General features: G+C 42.4%; 1 protein-coding gene across 1 annotated transcript in view; it reads left to right on the top strand.

The window, feature by feature from the left end:
- The first annotated feature begins 3,717 nt into the window (after positions 1-3,717).
- LOC118936516 (NACHT, LRR and PYD domains-containing protein 3-like) overlaps positions 3,718-21,699 on the top strand; it is a 39,388-nt gene continuing 21,406 nt past the window's right edge. The window contains exon 1 of the mRNA XM_036939781.1: positions 3,718-3,916. Within this exon, the coding sequence (XP_036795676.1) occupies positions 3,718-3,916 (199 nt within the window). The remainder of the gene's footprint in view (positions 3,917-21,699) is intronic.

The following is a 21,699-nucleotide window of genomic DNA, read 5'->3' as shown; positions in this document are numbered from 1 at the left end:
TACTGTGTGTGTATTTATACTACTGTGTGTGTATTTATACTACTGTGTGTGTATTTATACTACTGTGTGTGTATTTATACTACTGTGAGTGTATTTATACTACTGTGTGTGTATTTATACTACTGTGTGTGTATTTATACTACTGTGTGTGTATTTATACTACTGTGTGTGTATTTATACTACTGTGTGTGTATTTATACTACTGTGTGTGTATTTATACTACTGTGAGTGTATTTATACTACTGTGTGTGTATTTATACTACTGTGAGTGTATTTATACTACTGTGTGTGTATTTATACTACTGTGTGTGTATTTATACTACTGTGAGTGTATTTATACTACTGTGAGTGTATTTATACTACTGTGTGTGTATTTATACTACTGTGAGTGTATTTATACTACTGTGTGTGTATTTATACTACTGTGTGTGTATTTATACTACTGTGTGTGTATTTATACTACTGTGAGTGTATTTATACTACTGTGTGTGTATTTATACTACTGTGTGTGTATTTATACTACTGTGAGTGTATTTATACTACTGTGTGTGTATTTATACTACTGTGTGTGTATTTATACTACTGTGTGTGTATTTATACTACTGTGAGTGTATTTATACTACTGTGTGTGTATTTATACTACTGTGTGTGTATTTATACTACTGTGTGTGTATTTATACTACTGTGTGTGTATTTATACTACTGTGTGTGTATTTATACTACTGTGTGTGTATTTATACTACTGTGTGTGTATTTATACTACTGTGAGTGTATTTATACTACTGTGTGTGTATTTATACTACTGTGTGTGTATTTATACTACTGTGTGTGTATTTATACTACTGTGAGTGTATTTATACTACTGTGTGTGTATTTATACTACTGTGTGTGTATTTATACTACTGTGTGTGTATTTATACTACTGTGAGTGTATTTATACTACTGTGTGTGTATTTATACTACTGTGTGTGTATTTATACTACTGTGTGTGTATTTATACTACTGTGAGTGTATTTATACTACTGTGTGTGTATTTATACTACTGTGTGTGTATTTATACTACTGTGTGTGTATTTATACTACTGTGTGTGTATTTATACTACTGTGTGTGTATGTATACTACTGTGTGTGTATTTATACTACTGTGTGTGTATTTATACTACTGTGTGTGTATTTATACTACTGTGTGTGTATTTATACTACTGTGTGTGTATTTATACTACTGTGTGTGTATTTATACTACTGTGTGTGTATTTATACTACTGTGTGTGTATTTATACTACTGTGTGTGTATTTATACTACTGTGAGTGTATTTATACTACTGTGTGTGTATTTATACTACTGTGAGTGTATTTATACTACTGTGTGTGTATTTATACTACTGTGTGTGTATTTATACTACTGTGTGTGTATTTATACTACTGTGTGTGTATTTATACTACTGTGTGTGTATTTATACTACTGTGTGTGTATTTATACTACTGTGTGTGTATTTATACTACTGTGAGTGTATTTATACTACTGTGTGTGTATTTATACTACTGTGTGTGTATTTATACTACTGTGTGTGTATTTATACTACTGTGTGTGTATTTATACTACTGTGTGTGTATTTATACTACTGTGTGTGTATTTATACTACTGTGTGTGTATTTATACTACTGTGTGTGTATTTATACTACTGTGTGTGTATTTATACTACTGTGTGTGTATTTATACTACTGTGTGTGTATTTATACTACTGTGAGTGTATTTATACTACTGTGTGTGTATTTATACTACTGTGTGTGTATTTATACTACTGTGTGTGTATTTATACTACTGTGTGTGTATTTATACTACTGTGTGTGTATGTATACTACTGTGTGTGTATTTATACTACTGTGTGTGTATTTATACTACTGTGTGTGTATTTATACTACTGTGTGTGTATTTATACTACTGTGTGTGTATTTATACTACTGTGAGTGTATTTATACTACTGTGTGTGTATTTATACTACTGTGTGTGTATTTATACTACTGTGTGTGTATTTATACTACTGTGTGTGTATTTATACTACTGTGTGTGTATTTATACTACTGTGTGTGTATTTATACTACTGTGTGTGTATTTATACTACTGTGAGTGTATTTATACTACTGTGTGTGTATTTATACTACTGTGTGTGTATTTATACTACTGTGTGTGTATTTATACTACTGTGTGTGTATTTATACTACTGTGTGTGTATTTATACTACTGTGTGTGTATTTATACTACTGTGTGTGTATTTATACTACTGTGTGTGTATTTATACTACTGTGTGTGTATTTATACTACTGTGTGTGTATTTATACTACTGTGTGTGTATTTATACTACTGTGAGTGTATTTATACTACTGTGTGTGTATTTATACTACTGTGTGTGTATTTATACTACTGTGTGTGTATTTATACTACTGTGTGTGTATTTATACTACTGTGTGTGTATTTATACTACTGTGTGTGTATTTATACTACTGTGTGTGTATTTATACTACTGTGTGTGTATTTATACTACTGTGAGTGTATTTATACTACTGTGAGTGTATTTATACTACTGTGTGTGTATTTATACTACTGTGAGTGTATTTATACTACTGTGTGTGTATTTATACTACTGTGTGTGTATTTATACTACTGTGTGTGTATTTATACTACTGTGTGTGTATTTATACTACTGTGTGTGTATTTATACTACTGTGTGTGTATTTATACTACTGTGTGTGTATTTATACTACTGTGTGTGTATTTATACTACTGTGTGTGTATTTATACTACTGTGTGTGTATTTATACTACTGTGAGTGTATTTATACTACTGTGAGTGTATTTATACTACTGTGTGTGTATTTATACTACTGTGAGTGTATTTATACTACTGTGTGTGTATTTATACTACTGTGTGTGTATTTATACTACTGTGTGTGTATTTATACTACTGTGTGTGTATTTATACTACTGTGTGTGTATTTATACTACTGTGTGTGTATTTATACTACTGTGTGTGTATTTATACTACTGTGAGTGTATTTATACTACTGTGAGTGTATTTATACTACTGTGTGTGTATTTATACTACTGTGTGTGTATTTATACTACTGTGAGTGTATTTATACTACTGTGTGTGTATTTATACTACTGTGTGTGTATTTATACTACTGTGTGTGTATTTATACTACTGTGTGTGTATTTATACTACTGTGTGTGTATTTATACTACTGTGAGTGTATTTATACTACTGTGTGTGTATTTATACTACTGTGTGAGATCTCTAACCAAATCCTTCCAATGTATGTATTTATTTTAGTACCAATGAACTAGTTGAACTTGAACAAAGATAAAATAATATAGAAGTACTCTTACCATGTTGAAACAGGAGTCCAGTAACAGAGACTCTTACCATGTTGAAACAGGAGTCCAGTAACAGAGACTCTTACCATGTTAAACAGGAGTCCAGTAACAGAGACTCTTACCATGTTAAACAGGAGTCCAGTAACAGAGACTCTTACCATGTTGAAACAGGAGTCCAGTAACAGAGACTCTTACCATGTTAAACAGGAGTCCAGTAACAGAGACTCTTACCATGTTGAAACAGGAGTCCAGTAACAGAGACTCTTACCATGTTAAACAGGAGTCCAGTAACAGAGACTCTTACCATGTTGAAACAGGAGTCCAGTAACAGAGACTCTTACCATGTTGAAACAGGAGTCCAGTAACAGAGACTCTTACCATGTTAAACAGGAGTCCAGTAACAGAGACTCTTACCATGTTAAACAGGAGTCCAGTAACAGAGACTCTTACCATGTTAAACAGGAGTCCAGTAACAGAGACTCTTACCATGTTAAACAGGAGTCCAGTAACAGAGACTCTTACCATGTTAAACAGGAGTCTAGTAACAGAGACTATTACCATGTTAAACAGGGGTCTAGTGTTAGGAATATTATGACTAAATGACTGAACAAATCATTTTAAATGGAACTGTAACTAAGTAAACTTATACTCTGTTTTATTATATCTGATTAACAATATGAGTTCATAAGATGGGATTGTGTGACACGGAGAAGGAGTAATTAAAGTTAATGAACACCATTCCAACTAAGCAGAAAGGAATGAGTTGTGGATTAAGTAAGCAGATAAGATAGTTAACCTATGGTTGAACCGACAAAACTGAGCTCTGGTGTGTTTTAGATAAGGCAGTGAGTGCATTCCTAGGTTTTCTGTTAATTAGAACTGTCAGCTAAGTGGTGATCGATAATGTTGAGGGGTCAAAAGTTATTTCAGTTGTGTTGTGTGTCCTGTGTATGTGCTAGTTGGTCAGAATGAACTCAGAATAAACCTTTAAAGTTCCCTTTGTCTCGGTCTGGAGGAGGAGATTCATTTTAGAAGCAATGAAATGACGTCATGTTATTGTATATAAACTGTTGCTCGTGGTAACGCGCTCCGAGAATAAATACTTTTATATTTTATTGATAAGACTGGTCTCCGTCTATTTTATGCAAACAAGAATCTTACAAATTCTCATAAAATAGATTAAGGGAATTCAATTAATGAAAACATATTAAATTAAATTACAGTAACACTAACATAGTAACATAGTAACATAGTAACATAGTAACATAGTAACAATAACAGACTCTTACCATGTTGAAACAGGAGTCCAGTAACAGAGATTCTTACCATGTTAAACAGGAGTCCAGTAACAGAGACTCTTACCATGTTGAACAGGAGTCCAGTAACAGAGACTCTTACCATGTTAAACAGGAGTCTAGTAACAGAGACTCTTACCATGTTAAACAGGAGTCCAGTAACAGAGACTATTACCATGTTAAACAGGAGTCCAGTAACAGAGACTCTTACCATGTTGAAACAGGAGTCCAGTAACAGAGATTCTTACCATGTTGAAACAGGAGTCCAGTAACAGAGACTCTTACCATGTTAAACAGGAGTCCAGTAACAGAGACTCTTACCATGTTGAAACAGGAGTCCAGTAACAGAGATTCTTACCATGTTGAAACAGGAGTCCAGTAACAGAGATTCTTACCATGTTGAAACAGGAGTCCAGCCAGAGCTCTTTCTCACCGTCACTAGAAAATAAATGTAGACAGACACTGATGGAACTTCCTCTTCTCTTTTTGTCATAGTTTTTCCTTAGTATTTCACGCTGAATAATTACCAGGCCGAAACTATACCTTTAGGTGTGTGTGTGTGTGTGTGTGTGTGTGTGTGTGTGTGTGTGTGTGTGTGTGTGTGTGTGTGTGTGTGTGTGTGTGTGTGTGTGTGTGTGTGTGTGTGTGTGTGTGTGTGTGTGTGTGTGTGTGTGTGTGTGTGTGTGTGTGTGTGTGTGTGTGTGTGTGTGTGTGTTTTCTCCTATTTTTGTGGGTACCTAAAATCAACAAAACAAGTACAATTCTCCATCGTGGGGACATTTCCCTCGTCCCTTCCCTTAGAGGACAAAGGCTATTTTAAACTTAGGGGTTAGGGTTGGGGTTACAATTAAGTTTAGAGTTAGTGGCTTATTAGTGGGCAGTCTCATGAAAACCCCACAGCACCTCACTAGACCTTATAGTGGTTTATTAGTAGACAGTCTCATGAAAACCCCACAGCACCTCACTAGACCTTATAGTGGTTTATTAGTAGACAGTCTCATGAAAACCCCACAGCACCTCACTAGACCTTATAGTGGTTTATTAGTAGACAGTCTCATGAAAACCCCACAGCACCTCACTAGACATTATAGTGGTTTATTAGTAGACAGTCTCATGAAAACCCCACAGCACCTCACTAGACCTTATAGTGGTTTATTAGTAGACAGTCTCATGAAACCCCCACAGCACCTCACTAGACCTTATAGTGGTTTATTAGTAGACAGTCTCATGAAAACCCCACAGCACCTCACTAGACCTTATAGTGGTTTATTTGTAGACAGTCTCATGAAAACCCCACAGCACCTCACTAGACATTATAGTGGTTTATTAGTAGGCAGTCTCATGAAAACCCCACAGCACCTCACTAGACCTTATAGTGGTTTATTAGTAGACAGTCTCATGAAAACCCCACAGCACCTCACTAGACATTATAGTGGTTTATTAGTAGACAGTCTCATGAAAACCCCACAGCACCTCACTAGACCTTATAGTGGTTTATTAGTAGACAGTCTCATGAAACCCCCACAGCACCTCACTAGACCTTATAGTGGTTTATTAGTAGACAGTCTCATGAAAACCCCACAGCACCTCACTAGACCTTATAGTGGTTTATTAGTAGACAGTCTCAACCGTATGAGTGAAAGGTGGATAAGACTTCTTCTTAATCTTATGCTCTAATAACAAAGCTGTTTTATTCTGACTCTGTCCTTACAGAACTCATACAGAGAGTTAAAGAGGAACATAAAGCCAGTCTGAAGAAGAAGTTTAGGTTTGTGTTTGAAGGCACTGCAGAGGAAGAAACTCCCCTCAACAGCATAAAAGTAAACCCAGTTATCAAAATTTACTGTGATAAATAACTACGAGAAACCGGTCAATTATATTAGCAGAGGTGATTTGATGATGCTGACATGTTGAAGTTGAAATGGTGCTGGAATAGTGAAGGCAGCTCCTGTTTTCTTTGGGACTTCGGTAACTTTCTGTGATTCTAAATCAACAGTTGTTTAATAGTCTGAAAATGTCTGAAACATTCACTTGTTTGACCATGCTGTAGGTCATGTAGTAACTGTCTGTTAAATACAGTACGCTCTGTGGACTTCACAGGACAGAGGTTGCTATCCGGTTTTGTGATAAAACAAATTATTATTATTTAACCAGGCAAGTCAGTTAAGAACAAATTCTTATTTATAGTGATGACCTACCCTGGCCCAATGGGACTCCTAATCACAGTCAAATGTGATGCAGTCTGGATTCGAACCAGGGACTACAGTGACACCTCTTGCACTGAGATGCAGTGCCTTAAACCGCTGTGCCACTCAGGAGCAGAAAGCCCAAACAAAGGTGTGGTTGAATTTATTCTGCCACTGTGTCTTTTATTGCCTCTGCCTTTAAGCCTACATATCACGGGCGCACACACACACACACACACCACCCCACCAAGTTTCCCCCTGGCAATTTCAGTCTATCATACACTCTTCTAACGGCCATGGTGAGGTGTACTCTAAAAATTAGGGGTTCAACAAGGGTTCTGCTAAGATCCTCAAAGTTCTTCAAATAACCTTGGGTTTAAAGGCACTGAAAATGGCCCCCAAAAGCTTCTTCCAAGAACCCCATAGGAGGTGGGGTTCATCGAGGAACCTCCTTAGTTGGTGGGGGTTCTTGCAGGAACTTAACTGCCCAACTGAAACATTTGGATTTGAAAGGACAGCAGGTGCAGGCACTTAACTGAAAAATGTAAAGATCTCAATTTAAGGTTGGTCCCTTGTATGATCTAAATTGATATTGTTTTATGATGACACCATCTATCTTTTCATATGTGTGCAAATCTTTCTAAAACAGAAAATGGACACAATTCAATGTATCAGTCAACAAGGAGGTAAGAATATAGTCTGTAAGAACATGTTGAAGGCTGGATGTATTGGCTGAAGATGACTGAAAAGCCATTGGTCAACTGCAAAACATACCGAATGCTGAAACACGGGTACTGACCAAAACCAGACAGAGAGCACACATTACACCGGTATTAACCCTTGTGTGGTGTTCATGTTTTTCACCCAATGTTCGTGGGTCTGATGGATCCACAACATTATTCAGTTTAAAACAATACAGCCATAACAATTTACGTAAAAAATACTTAATACTTGACTTGAATCAATTACAAGCAATATAGACAGCATACATGGCTAATATTTGCCATTTATCTCTGCCAGATCACATTTATCAATAAAAATGCTATTCATTTTTTTTTATAAAATGGGATTTTTGTAAACAAAAATCAATTATAATCAAGACATGGGTGGAATATGTCATGTTTATCTTGAAATATAACTAATATAACTAATATAACTGAAACAAGGTTGTCATCACTATTGATGTTTATTGCTTTGAACTGAACAAATTGGAAGGACAAATGTTATATTCAGTATTTGATGGAAATGATAAATGAGCCCTATTGGACACAAATTAAGGCCTTTCTACACACCACCTGAGGGACTGGAGTTTTACTGTGTGTGTGTTGCAAATGTATTTCTTGCATTTGATGCACGTGTACTGTGTCTTCCTGTCCTTCTTGGGTCCACACACATCGCAGTGCTTCTTCTTGTTGCTACCGGCTGCAATCTAGAATGATGAAAACACTTAGTTCAGGAATTTTACTAACATCTCACTCACACACTCACATATATAGTTACAGCAGGCCAAGGTAGGAGATTCAGACACACACACATGCAACAACATCACTCACACTTACTTCTGGTATTGGAGTTGTTGGTTCTGTGGGTCTGACGGATGGGGCACCAGCATCCTCCTCCTGAATCCTCCTCATGATGGCTGCAGGAGCTGGGATCCTTGGGACATGTTGCCTCCTCTGGATTTGAGGTCTTACCAATGCCTTGCCCAGCTCCTCGAGAAAGAGCCGTCTCCTCTGGAGCTTCCCTCTGTTCCAATCTGGGTTCAACGCCATCCAGATGACAAATGCGTTGTATGCCGAGATGTCCAAGATGTTGAAGAATATCACAAGAGGTCAGTGTAGGGTTCTTCTGTCGCAGCTGCAGCCAGTCACCAGCTTGTCTAAATTGTCCACCCTCCTGTTGTGGCATTGTAAATCATTATGATTTCTGGTTTTTGATGTTCCTGGCCACAGATTCTCCCATCCCTATGCAGCGTACTCATGAGTACCACATTTTTTGCCTTTCTTTGGCATATGACACTAGGGACGTGTCGGCCGTGAACACAAACTTAGAGGAATTGATAGGCCTGTACAGTGTATTCAACAGCTGAGGTGGGAGCTCTGGCTTGTTTTTTTTCCTACTGTTCCTTCCATCGTCAGCTTCCTCTTGAGGAGCTCCTGTCCCAGCTTGTGCGAAGTAAAAAAGTTATTGCATGTGATGCTGTGGCCACAAAGTCCCTGTGTCACGTCCAGGACAACCCACATCCATTGATTGGTTCTTCTCAGGGGCTCCTCCATCTGGCTTCCCTGTATACACTTGCAAGTTCCACACACGTGATGAAGCTTCATCACAGGCAGCCCAGACCTTGATTCCATATTTTGCGGGTATGTACTGCCTGAAGGGGAAGCGGCCCCTAAATGGCATAAGCTGCTTGTCAACAGTAACGTTGACCCCAGGGTTGTAAAACAGGGGAAGGCGGTCCACCCACTTGACCCACACTGTCCTGATGCAGCTAGCTTGTCTCTTTGCCACCAAGCTGGTCTGGTGTCTCAGTTATCGAGATGAATAATCCTGGAAATAATGTGAAGTTTTCCAGAGACATTGTTGCACGGAAAAGTTCTCTGCCAGTTTCTGCATCCCACAGGGATCCTGTGGATTCCCCATTGGATGTGAAAACACCAGCAAGGATAAGAACCCCAAAGTTTGCATGTAAATGAGTTTGGTCCATCTCCTTCCATCTCTCTCCGAAATCACACCTTCCCTTCAAATTAGTGCAGTTCAGAATGATTTTCTGGATGGTGTCTGGGATGAACAATTCAAAAGAAGACTTTATGTCCTACAGGCTGCTGATGGGCTAGTCCTGGGGCTGGCTGCTGATGAGCTGGTTGCTGATGGGCTGGTCCTGGGGCTGGTTGCTGATGGGCTGGTCCTGGGGCTGGCTGCTGATGGGCTAGTCCTGGGGCTGATGGGCTAGTCCTGGGGCTGGCTGCTGATGGGCTGGTCCTGGCTGCTGATTGGGCTGGTCCTGGGGCTGGCTGCTGATGGGCTGGTCCTGGGGCTGGCTGCTGATGGGCTGGTCCTGGCTGCTGATTGGGCTGGTCCTGGGGCTGGCTGCTGATGGGCTGGTCCTGGGGCTGATGGGCTAGTCCTGGGGCTGGCTGCTGATGGGCTGGTCCTGGGGCTGGCTGCTGATGGGCTGGTCCTGGCTGCTGATTGGGCTGGTCCTGGGGCTGGCTGCTGATGGGCTGGTCCTGGGGCTGGCTGCTGATGGGCTGGTCCTGGCTGCTGATTGGGCTGGTCCTGGGGCTGGCTGCTGATGGGCTGGTCCTGGGGCTGATGGGCTAGTCCTGGGGCTGGCTGCTGATGGGCTGGTCCTGGGGCTGGCTGCTGATGGGCTGGTCCTGGGGCTGGCTGCTGATGGGCTGGTCCTGGGGCTGATGGGCTAGTCCTGGGGCTGGCTGCTGATGGGCTGGTCCTGGCTGCTGATGGGCTGGTCCTGGCTGCTGATGGGCTGGTCCTGGCTGCTGATGGGCTGGTCCTGGCTGCTGATTGGGCTGGTCCTGGGGCTGGCTGCTGATGGGCTGGTCCTGGGGCTGGCTGCTGATGGGCTGGTTCTGGGGCTGGCTGCTGATGGGCTGGTCCTGGGGCTGGCTGCTGATGGGCTGGTCCTGGGGCTGGCTGCTGATGTGTTGGTCCTGGGGCTGGCTGCTGATGGGCTGGTCCTGGTCCTGGCTGCTGATGGGCTGGTCCTGGGGCTGGTCCTGGGGCTGGCTGTTGATGGGCTGGTCCTGGCTGCTGATGGGCTGGTCCTGGCTGCTGATTGGGCTGGTCCTGAGGCTGGCTGTTGATTGGGCTGGTCCTGGGGCTGGCTGCTGATTGGGCTGGTCTTGGCTGCTGGCTGCTGATGAGTTGGTCCTGGCTGCTGGCTGCTGATAGGGCTGATCCTGGCTGCTGATGGGCTGGTCCTGGCTGCTGATGGGCTGGTCCTGGCTGCTGGCTGCTGATGGGCTTGTCCTGGCTGCTGATTGGGCTGGTCCTGGCTGCTGATGGGCTGGTCCTGGCTGCTGATGGGCTGGTCCTGGCTGCTGGCTGCTGATGGGCTTGTCCTGGCTGCTGATTGGGCTGGTCCTGGCTGCTGATTGGGCTGGTCCTGGCTGCTGATGGGCTAGTCCTGGGGCTGGCTGCTGATGGGTTGGTCCTGGCTGCTGATGGGCTGGTCCTGGCTGCTGATTGGGCTGGTCCTGGGGCTGGCTGTTGATTGGGCTGGTCCTGGGGCTGGCTGCTGATGGGCTGGTCCTGGCTGCTGGCTGCTGATGGGGCTAGTCCTGGCTGCTGATGGGCTGGTCCTGGCTGCTGATGGACTGGTCCTGGCTGCTGGCTGCTGATGGGCTGGTCCTGGGGCTGGCTGCTGATGGGCTGGTCCTAGCTGCTGATGGGCTGGTCCTGGCTGCTGATTGGGCTGGTCCTGGCTGCTGATTGGGCTGGTCCTGGCTGCTGATTGGGCTGGTCCTGGCTGCTGATTGGGCTGATCCTGGCTGCTGATTGGGCTAGTCCTGGCTGCTGATTGGGCTAGTCCTGGCTGCTGATGGACTGGTCCTGGCGCTTGCTGCTGATGGGCTGGTCCTGGCTGCTGATGGGCTGGTCCTGGCTGCTGATGAGCTGGTCCTGGCTGCTGATGGGCTGATCCTGGCTGCTGATTGGGCTGGTCCTGGCTGCTGATTGGGCTGGTCCTGGCTGCTGATTGGGCTGGTCCTGGCTGCTGATGGGCTGGTCCTGGCTGCTGATGGGCTGGTCCTGGCTGCTGGCTGCTGATGGGCTAGTCCTGGCTGCTGATAGGCTGGTCCTGGCGCTGGCTGCTGATGGGCTGGTCCTGGCTGCTGATGGGCTGGTCCTGGCTGCTGATTGGGCTGGTCCTGGCTGCTGATTGGGCTGGTCCTGGGGCTGGCTGCTGATGGGCTGGACCTGGCTGCTGATGGGCTGGTCCTGGTCCTGGCTGCTGATGGGCTAGTCCTGGCTGCTGGTGGGCTGGTCCTGGGGCTGGCTGCTGATGGGCTGGTCCTGGCTGCTGATTGGGCTGGTCCTGGGGCTGGCTGCTGATGGGCTGGTCCTGGCTGCTGATTGTGCTGGTCCTGGCTGCTGATGGGCTAGCCCTGGCTGCTGATGGGCTGGTCCTGGGGCTGGCTGCTGATGGGCTGGCCCTGGCAGCTGATGGGCTGGTCCTGGCTGCTGATTGGGCTGGTCCTGGCTGCTGATTGGGCTGGTCCTGGGGCTGGCTGCTGATAAGGAGCCACACATGTCAAGATATTTATTTGTGTCCCTCCCCCAATTTGTGTGGAAAAACACTGCATTTTTTACAATGTATCAAAAATAAAGTATTGTAATAGCATTGTTCAGGTTCCTGCAAGACATTGTGTAGTTTCACACACTTCAAAGGTTAAAGAGAGCGAGAAAAGTGGGAGATAGGTTATTGGTGCTGTCTGTCTGTCTGCCCATGTTGAAACAGCAGGCCCAGTGAGGAGGAAGACAGTGAAGACACACAACAAACCTTTTTGTTTCATTTTGACTTGTTTTTACCAACACACACACTTTTTCACACTTTTATTACCCTCAGGCGGACACAAACACTACATATGTCATATAAATGTGTAGGGGGGTGCAGTGTGCACTCAATGAAAATGTATTATTTTAGTCCAATGAGTCTCGGGTTGAAAAGATAATTGTATAATTTTTCTTTGGGTAAACATTGAAAATGAATCATGACACAAGGCGAGACCCAGATGCAGACACAGGAGGCAGATGGTTGGATGGTTATAATATTTATTAATCCAATAGGGGAAGGCATGAGAATGGTCGTGGAGAGGCAAAATGTATCGAAGGGCAGGCAGAATCAAGGTCAGGGCAGGCAGGATGATCAGGCAGGTGGGAAAGTAGTCCAGAGTCAGGCAGGATGATCAGGCAGGTGGGGAAGTACTCCAGAGTCAGGCAGGATGATCAGGCAGGTGGGAAAGTACTCCAGAGTCAGGCAGGATGATCAGGCAGGTGGGAAAGTAGTCCAGAGTCAGGCAGGGGTCAAAACCGGGAAGACTAGCAAAAGGTGTACAGCAAAAAAAAAAACACACTGGCTGATTTGACTAACATACAAGACGAACTGGCACAGAGAGAAAGGAAACACAGGGATAAATACACTGGGGAAAATAAGCAACACCTGGAGGGGGTGGAGACAATCACAGAAACAGGTGAAACAGATCACGGCGTGACAAAATGAGTCCCACAGACCCGAACACCACACAAGGGTTAAAGTCTCTGCAATGGCTGCCTGTGAGTTTTAGAATACATTTTAAGATTATTCTATTGGTTTTCAAATCAATCCACAGTCATGCACCCCAATACATATCAGACATGCTTTTAAGTTATGTACCCAGTAGGTCCCTCAGGTCCTCTGGCACTGGCCTTTTAACTATCCCAAAGCCTAGGACCAAGAGGCATGGAGAGACAGCCTTTTAACTATCCCCAAGACTAGGACCAGGAGGCATGGAGAGGCAGCCTTTTAACTATCCCCAAGCCTAGGACCAGGAGGCATGGAGAGGCAGCCTTTTAACTATCCCAAAGCCTAGGACCAAGAGGCATGGAGAGACAGCCTTTTAACTATCCCAAAGCCTAGGACCAGGAGGCATGGAGAGGCAGCCTTTTAACTATCCCCAAGCCTAGGACCAAGAGGCATGGAGAGGCAGCCTTTTAACTATCCCAAAGCCTAGGACCAGGAGGCATGGAGAGACAGCCTTTTAACTATCCCCAAGCCTAGGACCAGGAGGCATGGAGAGACAGTCTTTTAACTATCCCCAAGCCTAGGACCAAGAGGCATGGAGAGACAGCCTTTTAACTATCCCAAAGCCTAGGACCAGGAGGCATGGAGAGACAGCCTTTTAACTATCCCAAAGCCTAGGACCAGGAGGCATGGAGAGACAGTCTTTTAACTATCCCAAAGCCTAGGACCAGGAGGCATGGAGAGACAGTCTTAACTATCCCAAAGCCTAGGACCAGGAGGCATGGAGAGACAGCCTTTTAACTATCCCAAAGCCTAGGACCAAGAGGCATAGAGAGGCAGCCTTTAGTTACTATACTGGAATAGCCTGCCAGAGAACATGAGGGGGGCTGAAACTGAGTACATATTTTAAAGATCTTAAAACAAACATTTTTAGCTTTACTTTTGCTTTCAGTTTTAAATTGTTATTATTTTGTTTTTTTAATCCTCTTTTATGTTTTTATTTTCAGATTTTAGATTTTTTTTCCCTGTGAAGTGCATTGTATTTTAGTTCATTCATGTCTAAAATGTGTTATATAAATAGAGCTTGATTTGAGTTCCAGAATTAGTGGGCATTGGAATGACCCTGGTGCTTCCTCCACTGCAGCCTCCTCAGCAGTTTATTAAATCCTTTGCAGGAGCAATATTTTCTTCCAGGCTTTTTCCCTTGGAAAGGGTAGTGGCTATTAGTACATTAATATAATAATTAAACAGATGGAGTTTTGGAAAAGGAGGTACTTTAGTCAAAACACCTCCATCTAGTGGATGTATAGTGCCATTACAATGAGTAGGAAATCACTATTCAAGACAAGGCTGGAGGAACATACTGTTTCTATAAAATAATGAATAAAGGGGATTTGTTTTACAGGTAGCCTAGTGGTTAGAGTGTTGGGCCAGTAACCGAAAGGTTGCTGGATTGAATCACCGAGCTGACAACATAAAAATTGGTTGTTCATTCCCTGTTCCCCGGTAGGCTGTCATTGTAAATAATAATTTGTTAACTGACTTGCCTAGTTAAAATTTAAAAAATGGCATTGAGCTCTAGAATTGCATTTGTAGCCAGCTGACATTTTGAACGTCTTCCATTTTCTAATAATTGCGCCAACAGTTGTTGCCTTCTCACCAAGCTGCTTGCCTATTGTCCTGCCCTGATGTCCTTACACAGCCCTCTGGTCTTGGCCATTGTGGGGAGGTTGGAGTTTGTTTGATTGAGTGTGTGGACAGGTGTCTTTTATACAAGTAACGAGTTCATACAGGTGCATTTAATACAGGTAATGGGTGGAGAACAGGAGGGCTTCTGAAAGAAAAACTAACAGGTCTGTGAGAGCCGGAATTCTTACTGGTTGGTAGGTGATCAAATACTTATGTCATGCAATAAAATGCTAATTAATTTCTTTAAAAAAATCGTACAATGTGATTTTCTGGATTTTTGTTTTAGATTCCGCCTCTTACAGTTGAAGTGTTCCTATGATAAAAATTACAGACCTCTATATGCTTTGTAAGTAGGAAAACCTGCAAAATCGGTAGTGTATCAAATACTTGTTCTCCCCACTATCCTATGCCGCTCTGAACAAGTCATTTAATAGCAAATTCTTATTTTCAATGACAGCTTTCTGCCCCTTATTCGATCTTGCAACCTTTTGGTTACTAGTCCAATGTGCTAACCACTAGGCTACCTGCTGCCCCATTCATCCGAATCTGCCCAGCAGATAGATAGATGGCTTGTATAGCAGAGACCGAAGGTGAGATCTTGGTGTTCACATGTGCCAGTAGTGACTCAGTAGAGTTTGTTGTCCTTTGTGATGTATATCCTGTTTTGATATGCATTCAGGATTTTGGTGAAATTCAGGATGTGTAAAATATACTTGTATTGTATTTCACAGAAAATCCCTCATTTATTTTCATTTATTATTTTAAGGTTATTTTGAGATGTATTACACTATTTTCAAGAGTGAACTATTTTATTGTATTTATTTTCTAAATTGTGTTAATGTCGTCATCGGGAGCCATGCTTTTACTCCTCAGTTTGCACAAGGCTTGATGAGGAGAGGTATGTGTTTATGTATACACATGTTCACAAATGCACAAAAAAGACAAGCAAAAAATGATATCGTCATTGATTTAGTGTTGTTCCACTACTGCTTGTAGCAATATAGATTAGCGTGAATGGGGATAATTTTCAATTGCAACTTTGCAAGGCTAGCCCAGCTACGGTTAGCTTTGGTTGCGGTAGAGGGTCTCTTTCGGGTAACATTAGACAGCTTGAGTTTTCTGACGATTTTCTCACGGGCATTCTTGCACTGTCTTTTATCAGGCAAATATACTTGTGTATGAGAGTCCAGGCGGCAGCATTAAGTTAGTCTTGCATTTATATCTATTCCATGCAGGTATGTTGTGAAATGTGACGTTTTTGTATTTCATGTTTAATGTGCCTAGTTAGCTGTCCTTCATTTTGTTACCTGTCCGGTCATGTCAAAAATGGGGTTGTTGCCTCATTAGTATGCCTCAGGTATAATGGTACAATAGTACACTCAAATATTTAGCACTTATTAGACAATTAGTGTAATGGTGTTAAAGGTTTATAAAATGAAATGTGAGTCTCTTGAAAATATGAACATGTACATTTTCTACAATGCATTTTTTTTATGTGGTTTTTGCTCAAAGTGTGATGAGGAGAGGCAAATATACTTGTATGGAGTCCAGATGGCAGCATTAACGTTTGCCTTGCATTTGTATCCATTCCATGCAGCCATTAAGAGAGACAACTGGCAGAATCGTGTTCAGAGCCTTCCCTTCCACCTGCACCTCACCAGAACACAAACGCAGAAAGGAACCGGTGCAGAACCTGGTAACACATCATCTAATCGTCTAGTACAACTAAAATATAACGATTTAGTCCAATCAACTGAAGCTAAATATGTGGTTATCCATGGTTCTGATTTCTGTGTGCATGCTTGTTCGGGAAAGTAGAAAAACATGTTGACTCACCTTGTAGAGAAATGCCAATGGCATCCTCCTCTCTTTCATGTTGCCTAAACGGTCTATGACTGTCATACAGTACACATTTAGTATTTTTTGTTGTCCTAGTCTACCTGGTTAAAATACTTACTCACTTCCCGAACTTCCTTTCATGGTAATGATATGCCATGCCAGCTAGTTAACATAGCTATACTACATCTGGCTCCATGTTGAACTTCCATAATCTCAGGCCAGCGGCACAGTATTAATTTATGGTTGGATCAGAATCACTGGCTTCCCTTCACACTTTTTTTGTTGGTGCGTCAGGACCATTCACAGCTGAACTCGTTTGGCTTAGCTCAATGCTGATTGGCTATTATTTAAGACATTGTTTTATCAAGGGAGGCCAAATGCTTGCTGGCTTCCCTTGCATTCAATGCTATGGGCGGCAACAATGTCATACTCTTTCTGACCAGACAGGATCAGATAGATACTCTACACATACTAAGACCTGAGTCAGAGGGGCACTGTTTCGTTCTCTCTGATGGTTTCTCGAGTGAGATACATTCAGCCTCTTGCGAATTGAAGGAAATTCATGTTTTTTTGGGGCGGAGGCATCAGTAGGAACCCCTCTTTGTACTTATATTGATACATTTTTAAGCTATAGCTGTTTATTTTTTAAATGTTTTCTTTCACCTTTATTTACCCAGGTAGGCTAGTTGAGAACAAGTTCTCATTTGCAACTGCGACCTAGCCAAGATAAAGCATAGCAGTGTGAACAGACAACACAGAGTTACACATGGAGTAAACAATTAACAAGTCAATGACATAGTAGGAAAAAAGTAATCTATATACATTGTGTGCAAAAGGCATGAGGAGGTAGGCAATAAATAGCTGTGTTCTAATACCTTTACTGTATACTACATACTTAATAAGTATATACTACATACTATTAGTTCATTTTAGTATACTGTAAAGGAACGGTATCGTTTCAGTTGAGCGTACTAGCACTTCACCTGTCTACCGGAAGTTGATGCTGTTGCTATGCAACCTCTTGCTAGCTTGTTAGCATAACAAATTACTTGCTAGAATTTTTTAAAATCCAGAGCGTTGTCAGATTGTCAGTTCATCAAATTCAGAGCTTTTGCTCTCGGAGCGTACTGGACACTCTGGCCGAGGGGGGTTGATCCGAGTGTTCAACTGCAGTCAGGCACCCAAGCTAACTGGCTAACATTGGCTAGCTACTTTTAGCCATAAATGAGAGAACACCTCACTCTGACTATTTTATTCGCCCTAGCAGAGCTGGTTAGGCTGTTTTCGTGTTATCCAGTGCGTTGGTGACTGTAACTGTGCTGCTAGCAACAATTTAATTCCGCTTTTTTAATAAAAGTTTTGCTTACGTTTACTGACCATATTCAATGGTGTTGAGCGTTCGTAAATTCATCAGTTATTCTGCGCTCTCTGGCACACTCAGACGAGAGAGCTGTTAACTCCATTGAAAGGCACAACGACTATACCACTTAGCTAAGCATGATGTGAATAATCAAGTCAATACATGTTGGGTAGTTAGTTAATATACTGCCTTGCAAGTTCGATGTAGTAGACAACTAATGTTAGGTAACTAGCTAACATACCGGTATATACTGCTGTAATGCTATGCAGTTCGTAAGGATAGCGTAGCTAACAAATTGTCCACCAACATAATGTGTAACTTATTGGAAAAGTCATTTCTTTATTATATTTCTTAACATTTGTCATAATTAGTTGCAATGAATTTGTATCCACTCTCATTGGACTTCAGCTGCATATTTTCCACTATTTCCTTCAACTCTGAAAACGTTGTGAAGCCTCGCCCATTTTCTGAAGAATTGCATTATGGCAAGAATTGCATTATTGCATTATGTCTAATGCGTGTATATGTCCTATTTTGGCGAATTTAGTACGACATCCGGGATCTTTTGGCATACTAACTAGATTCATGTTCATAGGTGGGAGGCAGAGGCGCTCCAGAACAGTAAGTGGCGGTTATGTATGGGGTCAATTTCATGCCATATGTATTGAATTCAAAATAAAATAAATTGTGAACATGAAAAATAAAGTTGTGAATGTAAACATATTTTCGAGGATGGGTGAAGTAATGGATGTTGAAATCAAAAAACAAACAATTGAAAGCAAAATGTACAGAATTGTCAACAAAAAGAACACATCAAAAGCAAAACCCCAAAACTTATAAGCAAATAATTTTAAAGCGAGAGCAAAACTCTATGACAAATATTTGAAAACGAATGCAAAAATGGTTTTTCGGTTCAACTTTCCCAGCAACCAATCCCATTGAATACATGTTGCCTACACTCTTGCCTGCATGTACTACCTTTTGGTTACGCTACTCGTATATTTTCTTTCGATGTCTGTTTCTTTGCTTAAACTGCCAGTCTTTTAGATTGCAAGTTGTACCGTTATTTTCCCATGAGGCGTAGACAATGTGTCTCCATTAGTCTGCTAGTTTTGGAGTGGCGGTTCGTCTTAACCCAATCAATGATTTGATGTGTCATTGGCTCTGACCCTTCTAACTACTTAGGTAAACATATGAATTACCTGTTGCACAACGTTCGGCGCAGGTGTTGGTAACAGGTTCGCCATGTTCAGAATATAGGGGAAGATTTGGCGCGTAGTGGTGAAGTCAGACCGTCTACTTAAGTAGGCAATAGAAAAAAAGCATGTCTTTTTTTTTCTCATTGAGATAATATCTCTTTTCCAAGAGAGACCTGGTCCAATAGCAGCAGGGGGAACAACGTTTCAGACAAAACAACTTACATACACTAACACAACATTAAACAAAACTATAAACACACATACAGTACAACAATTACATATTACATTAAAAACACAAACATCTTGACTAAAAACAGCTGGCCTAAAAACAATTACACTCTTCTATGATATATACATCGATCAAGTGTTTAAACTCCACCAACGACACGAGATCATCACATTTTAAAAATGTTCAGGAGAGAATTCCAGGACCACGGTGCTAAGTCACTAAAACTATTTCTACCATGACCTGTAATCATTTTTGGTACTGTTAGAAGCAAATCAGAATGGGACCGTAATTGATATTTGAATACAATGCCAAAAAAGATGCAACACTGTTTCTGGGTGGACCCTCTGCATTTACCAGTTGGCTCACCAATAGGATATTATGTGGGAACCAATATTCTAGAACGGCGCTTATCTTCGTAGAGATTGTTTGCTGACAGTCCTGCTGTGCCCTGATCTAAGATAACAACCTGCCAAGATAGGGGTTCTCTTTCTCTTTCATTCTCGCTCTCTCTGTCTTTCTTTCTCTCTCACACACACACAATAACATGACATTCACACCGCAGTAAATTTCTATTACCAGAAAGGTAAGGATCTTCTTTTAATAATTACAATATGTTCGATTTGTTTTGGAGTAACTTCTGAAGTAAATCTTTGTTGAACCGAATATTTAGATTCACCTTAAGGAGGAATGGAAACACTAGGATTTACAACACCAGCTAACTGTAAATCGCCATATTGGCATTGTTGCGTCACTGGCAGGAGAGAACATTATGGAACTCCCAAAAATGGCTGAATTACCAAGTAGCTCCGAGTCTGAGAATTTGTTTATTACAGAGAATAAAATTGTTAGTTAGGGAGCCAATGAACCTACTGAAGCCGTTCATGTTTGAGCCGACTGTTGCCCGAGATCAGAGTTCGTTTTCGTAGCAGTAACAACACAGATATGCCGCCTGAAACACCTCAGCTAGAGGGTCTGCGTAGCAAAACTAACAGGTGTGAGTGGGGATGCTGCCAGATAGAGTAGGAGTGTGTGTGTGTTGTAGAGAGATGGTGGCGAAACAGCACAAAATCCCAGCGGATGGTGGCTGTATTACATCCAGTCAGGTTCCAGTCAGTCTGTCTGGATGGTGGCTGTATTACATCCAGTCAGGTTCCAGTCAGTCTGTCTGGATGGTGGCTGTATTACATCCAGTCAGTCTGTCTGGATGGTGGCTGTATTACATCCAGTCAGTCTGTCTGGATGGTGGCTGTATTACATCCAGTCAGTCTGTCTGGATGGTGGCTGTATTACATCCAGTCAGTCTGTCTGGATGGTGGCTGTATTACATCCAGTCAGAGGTTCCAGTCAGTCTGTCTGGATGGTGGCTGTATTACATCCAGTCAGAGGTTCCAGTCAGTCTGTCTGGATGGTGGCTGTATTACATCCAGTCAGAGGTTCCAGTCAGTCTGTCTGGATGGTGGCTGTATTACATCCAGTCAGGTTCCTGTCAGTCTGTCTGGATGGTGGCTGTATTACATCCAGTCAGAGGTTCCAGTCAGTCTGTCTGGATGGTGGCTGTATTACATCCAGTCAGAAGTTCCAGTCAGTCTGTCTGGATGGTGGCTGTATTACATCCAGTCAGAGGTTCCAGTCAGTCTGTCTGGATGGTGGCTGTATTACATCCAGTCAGAGGTTCCAGTCAGTCTGTCTGGATGGTGGCTGTATTACAACCAGTCAGGTTCCAGTCAGTCTGTCTGGATGGTGGCTGTATTACATCCAGTCAGGTTCCTGTCAGTCTGTCTGGATGGTGGCTGTATTACATCCAGTCAGGTTCCAGTCAGTCTGTCTGGATGGTGGCTGTATTACATCCAGTCAGAGGTTCCAGTCAGTCTGTCTGGATGGTGGCTGTATTACATCCAGTCAGAGGTTCCAGTCAGTCTGTCTGGATGGTGGCTGTATTACATCCAGTCAGGTTCCAGTCAGTCTGTCTGGATGGTGGCTGTATTACATCCAGTCAGAGGTTCCAGTCAGTCTGTCTGGATGGTGGCTGTATTACATCCAGTCAGGTTCCTGTCAGTCTGTCTGGATGGTGGCTGTATTACATCCAGTCAGGTTCCAGTCAGTCTGTCTGGATGGTGGCTGTATTACATCCAGTCAGGTTCCAGTCAGTCTGTCTGGATGGTGGCTGTATTACATCCAGTCAGGTTCCTGTCAGTCTGTCTGGATGGTGGCTGTATTACATCCAGTCAGGTTCCAGTCAGTCTGTCTGGATGGTGGCTGTATTACATCCAGTCAGTCAGTCTG

Source organism: Oncorhynchus mykiss, chromosome 13 (genome assembly GCF_013265735.2).
Source record: "Oncorhynchus mykiss isolate Arlee chromosome 13, USDA_OmykA_1.1, whole genome shotgun sequence".
NCBI lineage: Eukaryota > Metazoa > Chordata > Actinopteri > Salmoniformes > Salmonidae > Oncorhynchus > Oncorhynchus mykiss.
The sequence above is the reverse complement of the archived record's forward strand: the minus strand, read 5'-3'. Positions and strand labels throughout refer to the sequence as shown.